Raw genomic sequence first — 14351 nt, forward strand, 5'->3', positions numbered from 1 at the left:
GTGCTTCCAAGAGTCACAGCCACCGGAACCCCACAATTGTCTAACAAGTGAAATTTCTCAAATATTGCAAAACCTTGCTTCAATTACTATATCATCCCGCATGAAAACCCAGAAGACTGGTTATTTCAAGAAAATGTTAGAAACAACCTACAGCCATGAAGGATTCTAAGCTCATTTTGCACAGATGCTTGTAAGAGAACTAAATGCATAACATATATTGCAAGCCTTTAATATCTAGCCATAGAAAATTACAGAAGAAACATCGCATTTCGAAGAAGAAAACTGTAATAATAATATTATTCATCTGTCTTACAAATTCGACTACTTTTGATAACCCAGAACACAAAATTTTCATTGCCCGGCATTTCAGATCGTCTTTTATTCAACACTAGAGATCAGACCAACCAATTCCTCTGTATTCCACAAATCCCATGGTTAATTCCAAATATCAGGTCCGTCCCTCGTGTATGAACATCATAAGACTCGACCTAATCTCCAGTCTAAGTGAAGAAGACCAGAATGAATAGAATAATGAACAAAACTAGCAAAAACAATATCATCATAATCTGGCCCTTAGCACTGGCTTTCTTCATAACCATAGCCACTTTTTTCTGAAAGAAAAAATGAGGAAATTTTCATCAAACTAATAATTCAAGATAAGCTATGAAATTAATGGGTAGCAAATTTAGCTCAAGTTGGCATATAAACTCGAAAGCCCAAATATTTAATTTTCAAATCGTGGATAGGATTGTTTTATATCTGCAAAACCACATTGAGAGGAGCACCTGAACAAAATCCAATCGGTTTGTTGTGCTGTCCATTTCAGTACCCAACTCGTCTATTATCTTCTCCTGAAACACCAAGGGATTCAAATATTAGCATATGAAATAGTCAATACTGATCCTATACTGGAATTGAACATAACATATTAACTACAGTAGCAATTCATTCATGAATAGGTAAAGATAAAAAAATGTGCGCTTGAAGCTTCCCGACCAGGTAAACCAGAAAGATTATAGTAGGTGCATAACAGGAAAGATCACCAGTAAGCACTCACCTGTGCAATAAGTTCTTCATGTATAGTAAGCCCAACACTTCCTATTCTCTCAACACTTGCGCTGAGCTCATCCAACTCCTGATCCTGCTGCCTACAGTCACCAATTAAAAGCCAATAAAAAAATAGTAAAATTGGGCAAGGAAGCATGTATACTGATAAAACAAACACAGGAAGAGGAATTCAAGAAACTCTACTTTATAAGAAGCATTTGTCTATCAGATTCTGATGCTATAAAGTCATCATTATCTTCTGCAGCATACTGGTTGGATCTATCTGGCTGATGAGAATTTGGCAGTCTCATTAATTCTCGGCGTATTACACTTGCAGTATTACCATTCTCTTTTCCAGCTAATATAGCTTTCTTCACATTTCCCACCTGATCAAACAAAACAATCCTTAAAGAGGATCCCTACATATGTGGAAGACTAAGATTCACCATGTGCTACACAATCCAAATTTTGCATGGATCAGAAATTCCATCAACCCTATAACAGGACAAAGCCTGCACTGCCCCGTTTAGCAAATAAACATTACTGATATCTTCAATCTTTAATAAAATTTAACAACCATAAAGTTGATACCTGAGTACGGGCAGTGCTGGTCCATCTCCTCCGCTTTTCAAGCTCCGCTTCATCAATGCCATACCAAGAAGGATCTCTTGCTGCCACAGAAATTGCTTTGTCCAATTCATCCACCTTCCTATCAAGAAAGAAGTCTTTTCAGCAGTTGCAAATTGGATTAAAATTGTTCAATTAACCCCTAAAGATAATGCAAAACACATTATCCCAACATAGAATTTTAACCATTTCAAGGATCCAATCCAATTAAAGATGGAAAACTTAATTTTGAATACCTGCCATTCAATGCTCTCACAATTAGCAAGTACATCTTTTGTGAGATGTACTAGCTCTCCAGTGTCAGGAGGAAACCTTTCCCATTGGTGAAAACTTGATTGCAGTTTATCAATCTAAACCAACAAATAAAAACACCCAAAATATCATTTAATTGAAAACCCAAAAAAAAAAAAAGACGAAAAAGACAACTACCAAGGAGGTCAAGCAATCTTTTTTCTCTAACAGGATTCCAAAAAATGTAAGAAAGAAAAGACCCAACTTACAGATTCTTGAATCTCTTCTTTGACGATATAAAATGGATCTTGAGGTTTAGACATCTTGTAAGTAATGGAAGTAACTTATATCCTGTAAACATTCCAAAGACCCATTCTTTAGTGATAATTCGGGTAAAAAAACAAAAGCATAAATTTTTACATGGTTTCTTACCTCCGCCACCGATCCGAGGAAAACCCAGTAAGGAAGATCGGTGTTTCCAACGTTTGGAAGGGTAAAATAACGAGGGAAGAGACAGGATTGAACGAACAACACCCAAAAAAATGGTGCTTTCGGTTCTCCGCAAGCCATAAAACAGAGGAGAGGAAAGGATTCATGATTTTGGACTCTAGCTGTCTTGTTTGACAATTCCCGGCCCTCTTCTCTTTTGTGAGGTATCTCCCATTTGAGGCTTTCGGCCCATTTTTTGAAGGGTCGTTATCTATGGTTTTCATAGTTTTGTTTGGCCCCTTTTCTTTTGGGCTCAAATAACAAAAAACGGTTACGATATTTTCTTTTTCTTGGATTAAAAAAACATGGTTGATAGTTTCAAATCATAAATGCATCTTATCAGCTTTTCCAGAGAGTTGTCGTAATGAGACGGTAAGAGCGAATTAAATATGATTGTATAAAAAGTCAACAAAAGGCATAGTAATTGTGCTTCACAAGCTACCAAACCTGTAAAATATATTTGGAGCATGAATTACCGGCTGTAAGAATTGGGTTGTCGGTGGCGAAGAGACTCGATATCCCTAATCGTGCTCCTACAGCCGATTCTTACAGGCTAGCGTCACCGAACCACCCACTCCATTGGCCCACTCATCCATACCGCGCTCCAAGTGTCCTTTTATTTTTTATTTTTTTATTTTTCCATCTGTGCCTGGGATTTTTCATATTTTTAAAATTAAATTTCAAAACTATTTCATGTGATTAAGATTAAAATAAAAATATAACTTTTTGTTTAAAACGTGATATTTAATTATTTTATAATTTATTTAATTATTTTTTATTTAAAATTATTTTTATTTTATTTTATTATTTTAATTTATTCTTTTTTTTTAATTCATTTTCTCTCTGTCAAACTAAATTAATTCTCACTTGAAACCCAGATCAATCTACAAACAACCTTTCATTGCACAGTTAAGCTACTCATCTGCTGAATATGGATTGATTTAGATTTTTTAAAAAAATTAATTTTGTTTTAGAGAAAAAAATGAATTGAGATAAAAAAGAAGAGAAAAAATTAAAACATAAAATAAACAACAAAATAAAGATTTTGAATAAAAAATAAAATAAATCATAAAATAATTAAATATTACATTTTAAATCTAAAAAATACTTTTATTTCAATCTTAATTATAGGATATATTTATAAAGTTTACTATATTTTTAATGCAATTGCATCGTTTCACTTAGTTTGAATACTCATTGGTGCAATGTGATTAAGCTCTTTCAATTGCATTGGATTAATAATTTTCAACAAGTATTTAATGAGCAACCGCACTTAATCCTAACTATTTTTTATTTTTATTTTATTTTTATATTTAATTAGTTTATGTTTTATATTTTACATATTTAATATTATTTTGTTAAGTTTTGATATATGTAAATATATTATTTGACATAAATATTTTAATAATTTTTAATTATTTATATAAATATCAAATAATTTAAATTTTTTATTATGTATAAATTTTAATTTAATATTTTTAGTAATTATTTTTAATCTCATTTAAATTTATTTACAATTACATATAAACACATATTTCATCATTAATTTTATTTTTACTATTATAATAATTAATTTTATTCTCTATTATTATTTTTAATTTGTCAAAAATTAATCGCACCGCTCTTCTAAACGATCACCGTGCCCTTCCTAATTTTTTAGACAAACGTCTGCCTTTCCTCGCCAAAAATATATATAAATAAATAAACGTCTCTAGCCGCTTGCTTTTCTCGCAATAATTTTCATCTAGTTGTGGAAGACACAGCAATTTTGCGCCACAGAAATAGCAAAACAGTCTGATATCTCTGAGAAGCAAACTGAGTTTTTGAGCCATGGATCAGGGTGCCACTGAAGACTTCCAAGCTCAAGCTCATTTATATAAACATATATTCAACTACATAGGGTCAATGTCACTCAAGTGTGCAGTTCAGCTTGGAATACCAGATATAATCCACAACCATGGCGAGCCCATCACTCTTTCTGAATTGGTCTTGGCTCTTCATATTGATTCAACCAAAGCTAGTTGCATACACCGGCTCATGCGGATGCTGGTGCACTCGGGCTTCTTTGCTACAACAAAAGTCGATAAAGATCAAGAAATTGAAGCATATGTTCTCACACCTTTTTCAAAGATACTTGTCAAAGACAAGATCAATTGCTTATCACCCTTTGTTATGGCAATGCTTAGTCCTGTTTTGATGACTCCATGGCAATTTTTAGGAGACTGGATACAAGGAACCAAGGAGAGGCCATTTGAGAGTGCAAATGGGAAAGCCTTTTGGGACTATATGGACCAAGACCCAGAATTCAAAAACCTTTTCCATGATGCAATGGAAAGTGATTCTCAGATGATGAATTTGGTTGTTAAAGACTGCAAACCAGTTTTTGAGGGCCTGAGTTCATTGGTTGATGTAGGGGGTGGTACGGGTACAATAGCCAGGGTTATATCAGAAGCATATCCCCAATTGAAATGCACAGTGTTTGACCTCCCTCACGTTGTGGCTAACTTGCCAGCTAGTGGGAACTTGAATTTCGTGGGAGGTGATTTGTTTCTGCATATCCCTTCTGCAGATGCCATTCTAATGAAGGTAGGCAAAATTGATGAATACGTTTATCTCTCAATATTGCTAGCTTCTTATGCTGCCCTATCTTTAGCTCATAATTTGATCTCATAGCATAAAATTTGTAGCTAAAAGTTATCTAGATCCTGCATACATAGATGCCTCGTTAAATAGATTGTTCAATCTATGAATTTGTATGCTTTGTTGCTCCCCCAAGTACCTCTTATCGTGAAGAAATTTCTATCAGCTTTCCTTGTAACAAGGACTAGGGGAGTTCCAATAGCCAGATTATTCATGACTCCATTATGGTAGTTTGATGAGTGCATCTCCACTTTAGATTATGTTTTCCTTTTTCTCATGTCAAAAATAAGTGATCTTGCAGCTTGTTTTACATGCTTTTGGAGACGAGGATTGCATAAAGATACTGAAGAGATGCAGAGAAGCCATCCCAACAGAAGGTGCAAAGGGAAAGGTGATTATCATAGATATTGTGATAAATGAGAAGAAAGATGAACATGAAGTAACTGAAGCAAAGCTGTCTTTCGACATGTTGATGATGGTTGTGGCTACTGGAAGAGAGAGAACTGAACAAGATTGGGAAAAAATATTCTTGGCAGCTGGTTTCAGTGACTACAAAATAACTCCCTTGTTTGGTTTGAGGTCCCTTATTGAGGTCTATCCTTAGTAGGAAAAAAAACCAGATAAGATGTTTATCATTTTATTATGCTTTACTATAATTGCAGAAATAAATCTTGTTTTAGAGCTTGATAAAATATGATTCTTGAACAAATCTTGTTTTTGCCTCTCATTTTAGAAGCATTCTGGGCCTCTGTCCTTTCTGGATCTCTCCCATTTGAGGCTATATTGGAAAAAAAAGAGAATTGAAAAAGTCCTATACCTTTTTCATCCGAGCATTTAATTCAATATTGCATTTTGAATCTCCTTTTTCAAAATTTGAAAAAAGAAACATTGACTTCTTGCCATCCCATGGCAGTCTAGAAGTAGTAGTAATTTTCCAACAGTCCAGCTACAAGAGGCAAAATTCTTGGATAAAATCAGAAATTTTCTACACCTACTGTTGTTGATTTAATTGTAACACGCTACCTTAAAAAATGTATACTTCAAATATTTTATACCCATAATGTTGATTCAAGAGGTTACTGTCAAACCCTGACCATAAAAATCAACATACACAAGGATATACCTAAGCCTCCTTTGTGGAAGTCTAATTCTTTTGTTTTTTTTCATTTCAACAGTGGAAATTAAAAAAATTAAATAGTCTGAATTGCCAACTTGATCCTTCCAAAATTTGCATATGATATTAAAGGATTATAAATATCTATTAATGGAGGTAAGACTTAGGTGTCATTTTCCTTAGTTTGTGAAATTTCTAACCGAAAAAATTAAAGAAAATTAAATTTAAACTCATTTGATTAATAGAATTTAATGAGTAAATTAGTCAAATGTAAAAACTGTTGAAAAAATGGCTGACAAAAATTAAATTTAAACTCATTAGATTAATAGAATAAAATAAGTAAATTAATCAAATTTTAAAAAATGTTGAAAAAATTGGCCAAGAGCCACTTAATTTATTAATAGAGTTCAAATCTTAACAACCTCAAATAACAAAAAATAAAAATGGAATCAATTAAAAAAATTTAATCATGGTTATTGCGTAAGTTGTTAAATGTTGAAAATGGCTATAATTTCAGAGTAGAGATTTTAACACAAAATTTTATGAAACTTCAAGTAGAGATTATTTTCTATTATTTATGAAAGGTTTCCATTACATATGCCACCAAAAACATATAAACCTAGGCTATTCCTGGAGTCCTTTTGCCACAAAACTAAATTTTTTCCAATAAATTAACAGATGATTGTAGCCAATCCCCCTTATTTTGCATTATGATATCCCCTTTACTAGTTCATGAGTTACATAAAAAATATATATTTGTTAATTCTTTAGGAATAAAAGATTGCAAGTTGTGTTTGCATCCCGATGTCTCAAAGTCAGGATTTCATATTAACAATTTCATGAGGACACCTCATCAAGAAATTGATTCCCGGACGCTAATGAATTCCCCTTGTAGAGCAATTCAAGATATATAACCCTTCAATGTACTCCTCCACTATCATTAATTACTTGATTCCAAAAATTTTAAGCAATGTCTTTCAGGAAGGAGAATCTTGATTTGGTTTTGGTCCCTGCTGGGTTGCTGATCATGTTTGTTTACCATCTAATCCTTTTTTACAGATACTTGTATCTTCCTCACACGACAGTCATTGGCTTTGAAAATCATAACAAAGAAGCTTGGGTTGAAAGGGTTTTGCAGGCAAAGTCTTTTTCTTAGTTTCTCCTTTTCTTTTTTCTTGTAATTTCTAACTAAAATGATCAACCAGGCTTTACTTTTGTTACATGTTTTGGTTTGTGTTTGCAGGCTGATAAGGATGATATTAGTAGGGCATTGACTGTGATCGGATCCAACACATCGGCTGCAACTTTCTTAGGCTCAGTCTGTTTGACTCTCAGTTCCCTTATTGGAGCCTGGCTTGGATCAAATAATATCTTTCAAAGCAATCTAATTTATGGGGACACAAGGCCATCCACCATGTCCATTAAGTATATCTGCCTTCTCACCTGTTTCCTCCTTGCTTTTTCTTGCTTTGTTCAATCAGCCAGGAATTTTGTCCATGCAAACTATCTAATAACCACACCAAACTGTGAGGTATCGGTCGATTCTGTGAGAATAGCAGTTCTCAGGGGAGGTGATTTATGGGCACTCGGGCTTAGAGCACTTTATTTTGCTCTTGATTTGCTTCTCTGGTTTTTTGGTCCCATCCCAATGTTTGTTTCTTCAATAGTTATGGTTTTTGTCCTCCATTACCTTGATACTAATACCAGACCTTTGCACCCCTATCCAAATCCGATCACTCAGAAGGTCACTGCTAGAAGGAACCAAGGTTTAGTTGTCTAGAATCAATTTTTCAGTTCCATGAATTGGGAAAAAATATCCAATATTCTTTTTTGACATATGCAATTATAATTGTTTCAAGCTGAAACACAAGATATGAAACGGTTGATGGCTGAAGGTTGGGACTTAGGGAGTTTCGTGTTGGCAATTTTTTGCTTAGTGTCACTTGTAAGTTGGGTGTTGATTGAAACAACTTTCGATCTCCCCCACATTAGTTGATTGCGTTTGATTTGTTGATAAATGATGAAATAGTTGCAACTTTCTGCATCAAGAACTAGGCTGCTCATAATCATGTGCAGTACCTTCATCAACAAGCAAAGCTAAAATGCTTCAGAAGTTTAGCTCTGCACTAATCGATTATTTAATCCTCCATGTTAAATCACAATTGCAATTCTTTCATGCATAGTGGTTAAAAAAAAAAACTCTGTTTGACTTACATATATTTGAAACTACCTGGCTGGCTCTAGTCCTCAGAAGTTTCATTCATTATTGTAGCATGACAGATCAAATTGCGAGACCAGACTCTACGTTACTTGGTCTCAACTTGGCGCATGTTCATACTACTAGCTTAAATGAATATGGACAATTTATGAAAGCCCATGTTCCATTTCGTTTTCCATTCTTGGTAATGGGCGTCCGCGTGTTTATATCTCATCTCTTTTTCGGCTTTTAAAGAGAAACAAAATGTACCATAATCCATGGTGAATTAGGGGGAAAGAAGCAAATAAAGACAAATGGCACAACAACACTTTCACTTAGCAAGCATGTCTTGTCCAAAAGCAAAGTGGAAGCTACAAAATAACTGTTTCAAAAAACGAAAAAGCATTTTCCTTGGATTGATATCAAATAGTAAATAGATTCAGAGACTACGATAAAAAGTTTACCATCCATCGTACAGGATTTATCACACAACAAAACAGAACAATACCAAACAAAAGTCGGTTGGAAAGTGGATATAACGTAAGGTCTATTATCATTACCCCCAAACCATATTTTTCCCTTTCTTTATCATTTGTAAATCCATGCCGATATACTCAACCAGTGCATGTAACATTTCTGTTTTGAACCCAAGTTTGACCTTGATCACTAATCATCCAATAGTTAAATACAAAATTAATAAATATTATTTGAGTCTAATTGAATTAAATTTGAATAATTTGATTACTTTTTTATTTAATTCTAAATTAGATCTATCTAAGTTGACTCAAGTAAATTATACATTGTCGTAATTAGAAATATAATCGAGTCGAGTCGAATCGATACAGTGAAAAATTTGAGCTCGAGTTTGACTCTCAACTCATGACTTGAACTAAATCGAATTTTATTTTCTTAGTTTGAGTTCGATTCATGATCAAAATCGAACTATTCGAACTTGTTCGATTAAACTCGATTTTTATATTCGGTAATAGCTCGATTATTTATGCTCAAACTCGAATTCAAAATATTTTATTAATTAAAATAATAAAAAAATTTAAATATAAAAACTCGATTAAATTCTTGACCTACTTGAACTAGATATAAAAATATTCGAATTCGATTTGATCGATGAGTCGAACTACTTGAATTTATATTCGACCCAATAATAATCGAATTGAATTCAAATTTTATTCAAATCAAATTTAAATAGCTTATGAATACTAATGTATCATTTACACTTTTAATCATAACTCCCAAATAAGGTTGAAAGACATAAATAGACATTGATTGTGATATAAATATGAAGGATTTAGTTCCTTTTCACCCACTCTTTTTTAAAACTCGTAATTAATTGTCAGTCCTAAGGTTAGAAGCGGAACATATCACTTATGCCAAACCTAACAACTTAAAATCGAAAGAAATTGTCTTTCCTCCTCAATATACTAGTAATACATCCAATAATATGTGAGAGAAACAACATCTAATTCCCAAGTTGAGCTTTCAACTTTCAACTTTTCCTTTTTTATAACTTTCAAAACAAAAGAAAAAGGGTAAGGATAAGGATAACGGTGACGTGTCCTTGGATAAGTTCACAAGGTTGCAGTAGAGCGTGAAATTTGCTGCGTACTTGGTTTATACAAGGAATCCACGTGAGTGACACCGTTTTGGGCAATTTAAGTCTGGCCCCACGGTGGGTGGGGTGGGGGGTCTGGCGCTCCCATCCCGTATGACAAGAGCCCGTCAGGCTCTTCCCTCCCGAGTCCCGGCCTTTGCTTTTTGATTCCCTGACGCTTCCAACGCAGTTTTGGCCTAGTACCCTCAATCGGTAGCCGACAACTTCTGATCAGATAAAGACCGGTCTAGTTCCTTTTGGCAAGTCTCATGTGGGTCCTACCCATACTTATCTTACGCCACGTGTCCCATCTAATATTTTGGAATTAGAGTAAATGAAATTCTTAAAAATTAAATCAAACTGTAAAAGAGAAAGTTGGAATTCTCGAGGCGCAAGAAACAAGAAAGAAGTTGGATCTCTGATCGCAGATGTTACACTATTTTTTAAATATTTTAGATAAAATTATTTATTTATCTTTTAAATTTTAAAAATTTTAAATATATATTTTTAGTAAATTATATATTTTAGCAAATTTTTATATATAGTAAATTAAAAAAAATTTACAAAAATTTTTAAAATTTTGGATGTATAAACTCAAAAATTTTAAAAGCCTTCCAAGTATATAAATCTAAAAATTTTTAAGAATTTATAATTCATGTATTTAAATTTTATAAGTATAAAAATAAATAATTAATTCATTTAAAATTAATTTTAAAAAATATGAACAGAAAAAAGTCCGTTTAGAATCACCACGAAGAGAGGTTAAAGACAACAAGGTGAAATGGCTACACTGCCCTCCATCAGATGATGAAGGAGTCGAAGACCCAACACGTGTATGGTGAGGAAAGTGGCAGAGCGTAGGTACAACAAAAGCATAGGGGCGCGTGCGACGATGATTGACATGACTAAAGTACGATGAAAGGCTGAGACAAACGCAGAGAAAGGGCGAAAGAGAGAAAAGGGTGCAGCAACCCGCGTAAAAGTCGAGGGGTCTTTCTGGCCTCTGCAGAAATTAAAGGCCTAATTTTGGTCATTTGGGCCCCCCCTTTCTGCTGCAACGCTGCAATCTGCAACACACCCATTTCACCACATTTCGACGCCCCCCCTTCGTCCGTGCTTCAGCCTTGAAACCCCAAAACATAATTATAACTCCCAACCTCAATTTCAAAATCACACTAGTATCTTTGTCTTTGCCTTTGCCTTTTTTATATATAGTTTGACATAAGTATCTTTGTCTTTTGAGATATAACTTTAAAAAGTTTTACTTTCCTAACGTAGTTTTGAAGTTTTCAAATCAAGTCGAGTAGATGTAGCAGCGAAACAAACGGAGGAGATTGTTCATCTGAAACCTGATAGTACAGGCTCCATGGGCAGAGATGCTTCACCTCTGGCCTTGTTGATTATGGTCTTGGTCATGGTCTTGGTCCAACCCTGGCTCTCATTAGGTTTTTGAATCGTACAACAAAAACTGTTCAACGTACAGAAAGCTTGCAGTTCCAGATTTCCTTAAACCATAGCTAGGTTTTCCATACCCGTACAAGGGTGAAAATAAAAAGCTAATCGTTGCGTACACTGTCATACTGAACAAATTAAGACAAATGACGATTTTAAAAAAAAATTAAGACAAATGGTAAGACTCAGGAATACTGTTAAAAGAAATAGAGATCATTGATCAGTGCGTAGGATTATGATTGTCTTCCACCTTGACATTGTTTTTGCCTTGAGTTGCGTATGCATTATTAATCTAGACAGGCAACGAAATCAAAGTGATGTAAAAGTTCGATACGTTTTGTCTGTAATGTGAGAACATTGCTTTGTTGTGTTTGGAATGTTCTAATTTGTCTGGTAATTTTACCCATTATAGATAGGGTCGAAAAATAATACAATCAAAAGTTAATTCAAAATTGTAATGTTTTTGTTTTACATGTAATGATCAAATTGAATCAATCCAATCGGTTGTCACACTTAAAAATAGTTAATCTATATTTTTGGTTAAACCAATAGAAAATGGAAAATTATATAACTTTGTCCTTTGCGGGTATACAGTAATAAGTTATTTATATGTTGCAAGACTAAAATTATTTTCTTTGCATTTTTTTATTTTTGCTTGGTACTGAATTATTTGTTTATAATTTTCAAATAGCTTATATTTTTATTTTACTTTTTCATCTTTTTATAAAAAAAAAACCTAAAATATAAAAAAATATGAATAGTAAATGAGATAAATATATCCATGATCTCTCGAATTAGTTAATATATTATTAAATTTGAATTATTTTTAATAAATTATAAACCTAAAACTAGTTAAATTATTTTTTATCTTTAGATAAATTGAGTCAATAATGGGACTAGAAATCAAATCACATAACTATTTACTTACAATTATTGCAATTTTGCCACAAGATATAGACAAGATCTGTTTAAGAAAAATGTTCAACATGGAAATGATTTTTTTATGAGACGACAAAATGAGCTACAAACATCTTGCTTTTTCCTCTCCTTAATTTTTGGTAATCTGACCTTTTCTCTTCCTTTTTCTTTTTTCTTTTTTTTCAATTTGGTATAATTAACATCTAAGAGTGTACTAATTGGAGCCAATAATCCAAAACATTTTTTTCAAAGAGAAAAAATTAGTAAAAAAAAAGAAGATGCTCTATATATTTGTAGGCCCCAAATGCCTTTCTTCTTTTGGATAATTTTCAACAAAGTAGAAGTACATTGGTTTGATCAATCTCTATGTGAATCCAAGAAAAACTTTATGGTACTTCCCTCATTTGAAATGACAATTACTAAATTAAAAAAAATTATAAATTTAATTTAATTAATTCATATAATTATATTTAAAAAAATAATATTTAAAATTTAACAAATAAATTTTTTATCTTTAAATTACGATATTATTATAAAAGTTTGAAAAACCTAGGCACAGCAATAATCTTGATGTTCTTATGCCATAAAATAATACTCATACCAACCTTAATAAATGCGACAAAATTAACCAACTGTTGTCTTAAAACATCAGTCAAAAGACATCATTATAAGATTGGTTGAGATAAGATATAATTAACTAAACATTATGATATCTCAAGCATCATTGGTTTCAATGTTTTTTAGTTCTTTTAATCCTATTGTGCACGTGAGGCCGAGCATCATCATTTCTTTCTTTAACTCACATATGGCTGCTAAAAGGCATTTCTTTTGGATTTGGTCTCTTTTTCTTTTGCCATTTCATTTTAATTAGCAAACATGCTGCATGATATCTCATATGACTCTTATAAATTACACTTAGAAGAGAACCCTCCTTTTTTTTTGTTTTTTACAAGGACTTAATGACCCATCAAAGGGATGCAATGCCCTAAAAAAATCAGGTCCGAGAGGGCAGAAAGTGGCAATGCCTAACCAAGTGCTGATTTATGCATGCAGGTGTAGTGAAAGGGTACGACTAATGTTTATGGTTTCCATACAGGGTAACTGCCCAATACTGCTTTTGACTCCAAAAATAGGCAAAATACCAAAAACCAATATATAAAATAAAGGAGGAAGTTTTTAAGGGCACTCCATCCTTTATTTTTTATAATCCTATGACCCCTACCTTCTTTAAACATGCTTATTAATTGGTGTTGTGTTGCTTTCAATGACGAGAGCCACCCCATTTGTCAAAAGTAGGCGGGCGCCCAAATCAACAGCCAGTCTAATAATAATACAATCTTAGTGCGGTGGGTGGGACTGACGCAAAAGATTAAAGCACGGCAAAAGGAAAAGATAAAATATAAACATTTCTGTCCCACGCGTTCATAACGTGCGTTCTAGCACGTGCATTACGAAAAAAAAATTTAAAAAGGTTTATTAGTTTTTATTATTTTTATCCTATTATTAAATAAAAAGTTTTTGAAATGAATAACGTTTTTTAGCAAATAAAATCATGCATGAATTTTTAAAAATAAATAAGTTTTATTAATATTATTTTTTAATTTTTATGTTTTCAAGTTTTAAAAACATGTACTCATTGAGTTTGGTTGGGTTTTATTTTATCACAGTATCGTGCATTTTCTTTTTACCTAACAAATTTATTTTCTTAGTAAATGATACCTAAGAGTGTGAATCAAAGAAAATATAAAAAAAAACCCAATATTTTTTTAATTAAAAGAATGAATAATTCAATAGTAATAAATAATAATTACAGATTAAAGAAAATGTCAAGCTGAAAATTTTTTACATCAATTTGGTTAATAAAATTTCACATCAAAGAACTAATTAGACAAACAGCTTTAAACGGTCCATGGTGGCGAGTGGAATTAGAAGGTTTCTTCAATAGAATAAAAGCTTAAAAGGAGTCATGACCGATTGGTCATTGAGTTATAACCCGTTTTGTCCGGGTTATCTGCCTAAGACCTGCT

The 14351-nt window shown here is 32.8% G+C and overlaps 3 protein-coding genes across 4 annotated transcripts; 2 read left to right on the forward strand and 1 right to left on the reverse strand.

Moving 5' to 3' along the window:
* Nucleotides 1–188: 188 nt before the first annotated feature.
* LOC111275012 (syntaxin-61) lies at nt 189–2518 on the reverse strand. 2 transcript variants are annotated; one of them, XM_022860084.2, is made up of 8 exons: nt 2338–2518; nt 2175–2256; nt 1911–2024; nt 1639–1752; nt 1252–1433; nt 1058–1148; nt 786–851; nt 189–611 (listed from the first exon to the last, which is right to left on the reverse strand). In XM_022860084.2, the coding sequence occupies exons 2-8, from the start codon at nt 2226–2228 to the stop codon at nt 501–503; spliced, it is 732 nt and encodes a 243-aa protein (XP_022715819.2). In that variant the 5' UTR covers nt 2229–2256; nt 2338–2518; the 3' UTR covers nt 189–500. The 2 variants fall into 2 exon arrangements, with proteins under 2 accessions (XP_022715819.2, XP_089611740.1); XM_089755614.1 differs by having other exon boundaries at nt 1639–1756.
* A 1597-nt stretch (nt 2519–4115) lies between these two features.
* On the forward strand, nt 4116–5793 carry LOC111318721 (putative O-methyltransferase 3). The gene is made up of 2 exons (XM_022921596.2): nt 4116–4980; nt 5336–5793. The coding sequence occupies exons 1-2, from the start codon at nt 4225–4227 to the stop codon at nt 5636–5638; spliced, it is 1059 nt and encodes a 352-aa protein (XP_022777331.2). The 5' UTR covers nt 4116–4224; the 3' UTR covers nt 5639–5793.
* A 938-nt stretch (nt 5794–6731) lies between these two features.
* LOC111318722 (uncharacterized) lies at nt 6732–8316 on the forward strand. Its single transcript, XM_022921597.2, has 2 exons — nt 6732–7286; nt 7392–8316. Exons 1-2 carry the CDS (start codon nt 7119–7121, stop codon nt 7926–7928), a joined length of 705 nt encoding a protein of 234 aa, XP_022777332.2. The 5' UTR covers nt 6732–7118; the 3' UTR covers nt 7929–8316.
* Nucleotides 8317–14351: the final 6035 nt, after the last annotated feature.

The sequence above is a fragment of the Durio zibethinus genome, chromosome 26, assembly GCF_047325235.1.
Source record: "Durio zibethinus cultivar Kanyao isolate XHJ-2024 chromosome 26, ASM4732523v1, whole genome shotgun sequence".
In the NCBI taxonomy this organism is placed as follows: domain Eukaryota; kingdom Viridiplantae; phylum Streptophyta; class Magnoliopsida; order Malvales; family Malvaceae; genus Durio; species Durio zibethinus.

Bases quoted from the DNA above. Each gene is read 5' to 3' on its own strand.
- LOC111318722 (XM_022921597.2), top strand. From the start codon at position 7,119: ATGTCTTTCAGGAAGGAGAATCTTGATTTGGTTTTGGTCCCTGCTGGG. The intron at 7,287-7,391 runs GCAAAGTCTTTT...TTGTGTTTGCAG, and splicing joins GGGTTGAAAGGGTTTTGCAG to GCTGATAAGGATGATATTAG.
- LOC111318721 (XM_022921596.2), top strand. From the start codon at position 4,225: ATGGATCAGGGTGCCACTGAAGACTTCCAAGCTCAAGCTCATTTATAT. The intron at 4,981-5,335 runs GTAGGCAAAATT...GTGATCTTGCAG, and splicing joins CAGATGCCATTCTAATGAAG to CTTGTTTTACATGCTTTTGG.
- LOC111275012 (XM_022860084.2), bottom strand. From the start codon at position 2,228: ATGTCTAAACCTCAAGATCCATTTTATATCGTCAAAGAAGAGATTCAA. The intron at 2,025-2,174 runs GTAAGTTGGGTC...TTGTTGGTTTAG, and splicing joins AAGAAGAGATTCAAGAATCT to ATTGATAAACTGCAATCAAG. The intron at 1,434-1,638 runs GTATCAACTTTA...TTGTTTGATCAG, and splicing joins CCAGCACTGCCCGTACTCAG to GTGGGAAATGTGAAGAAAGC.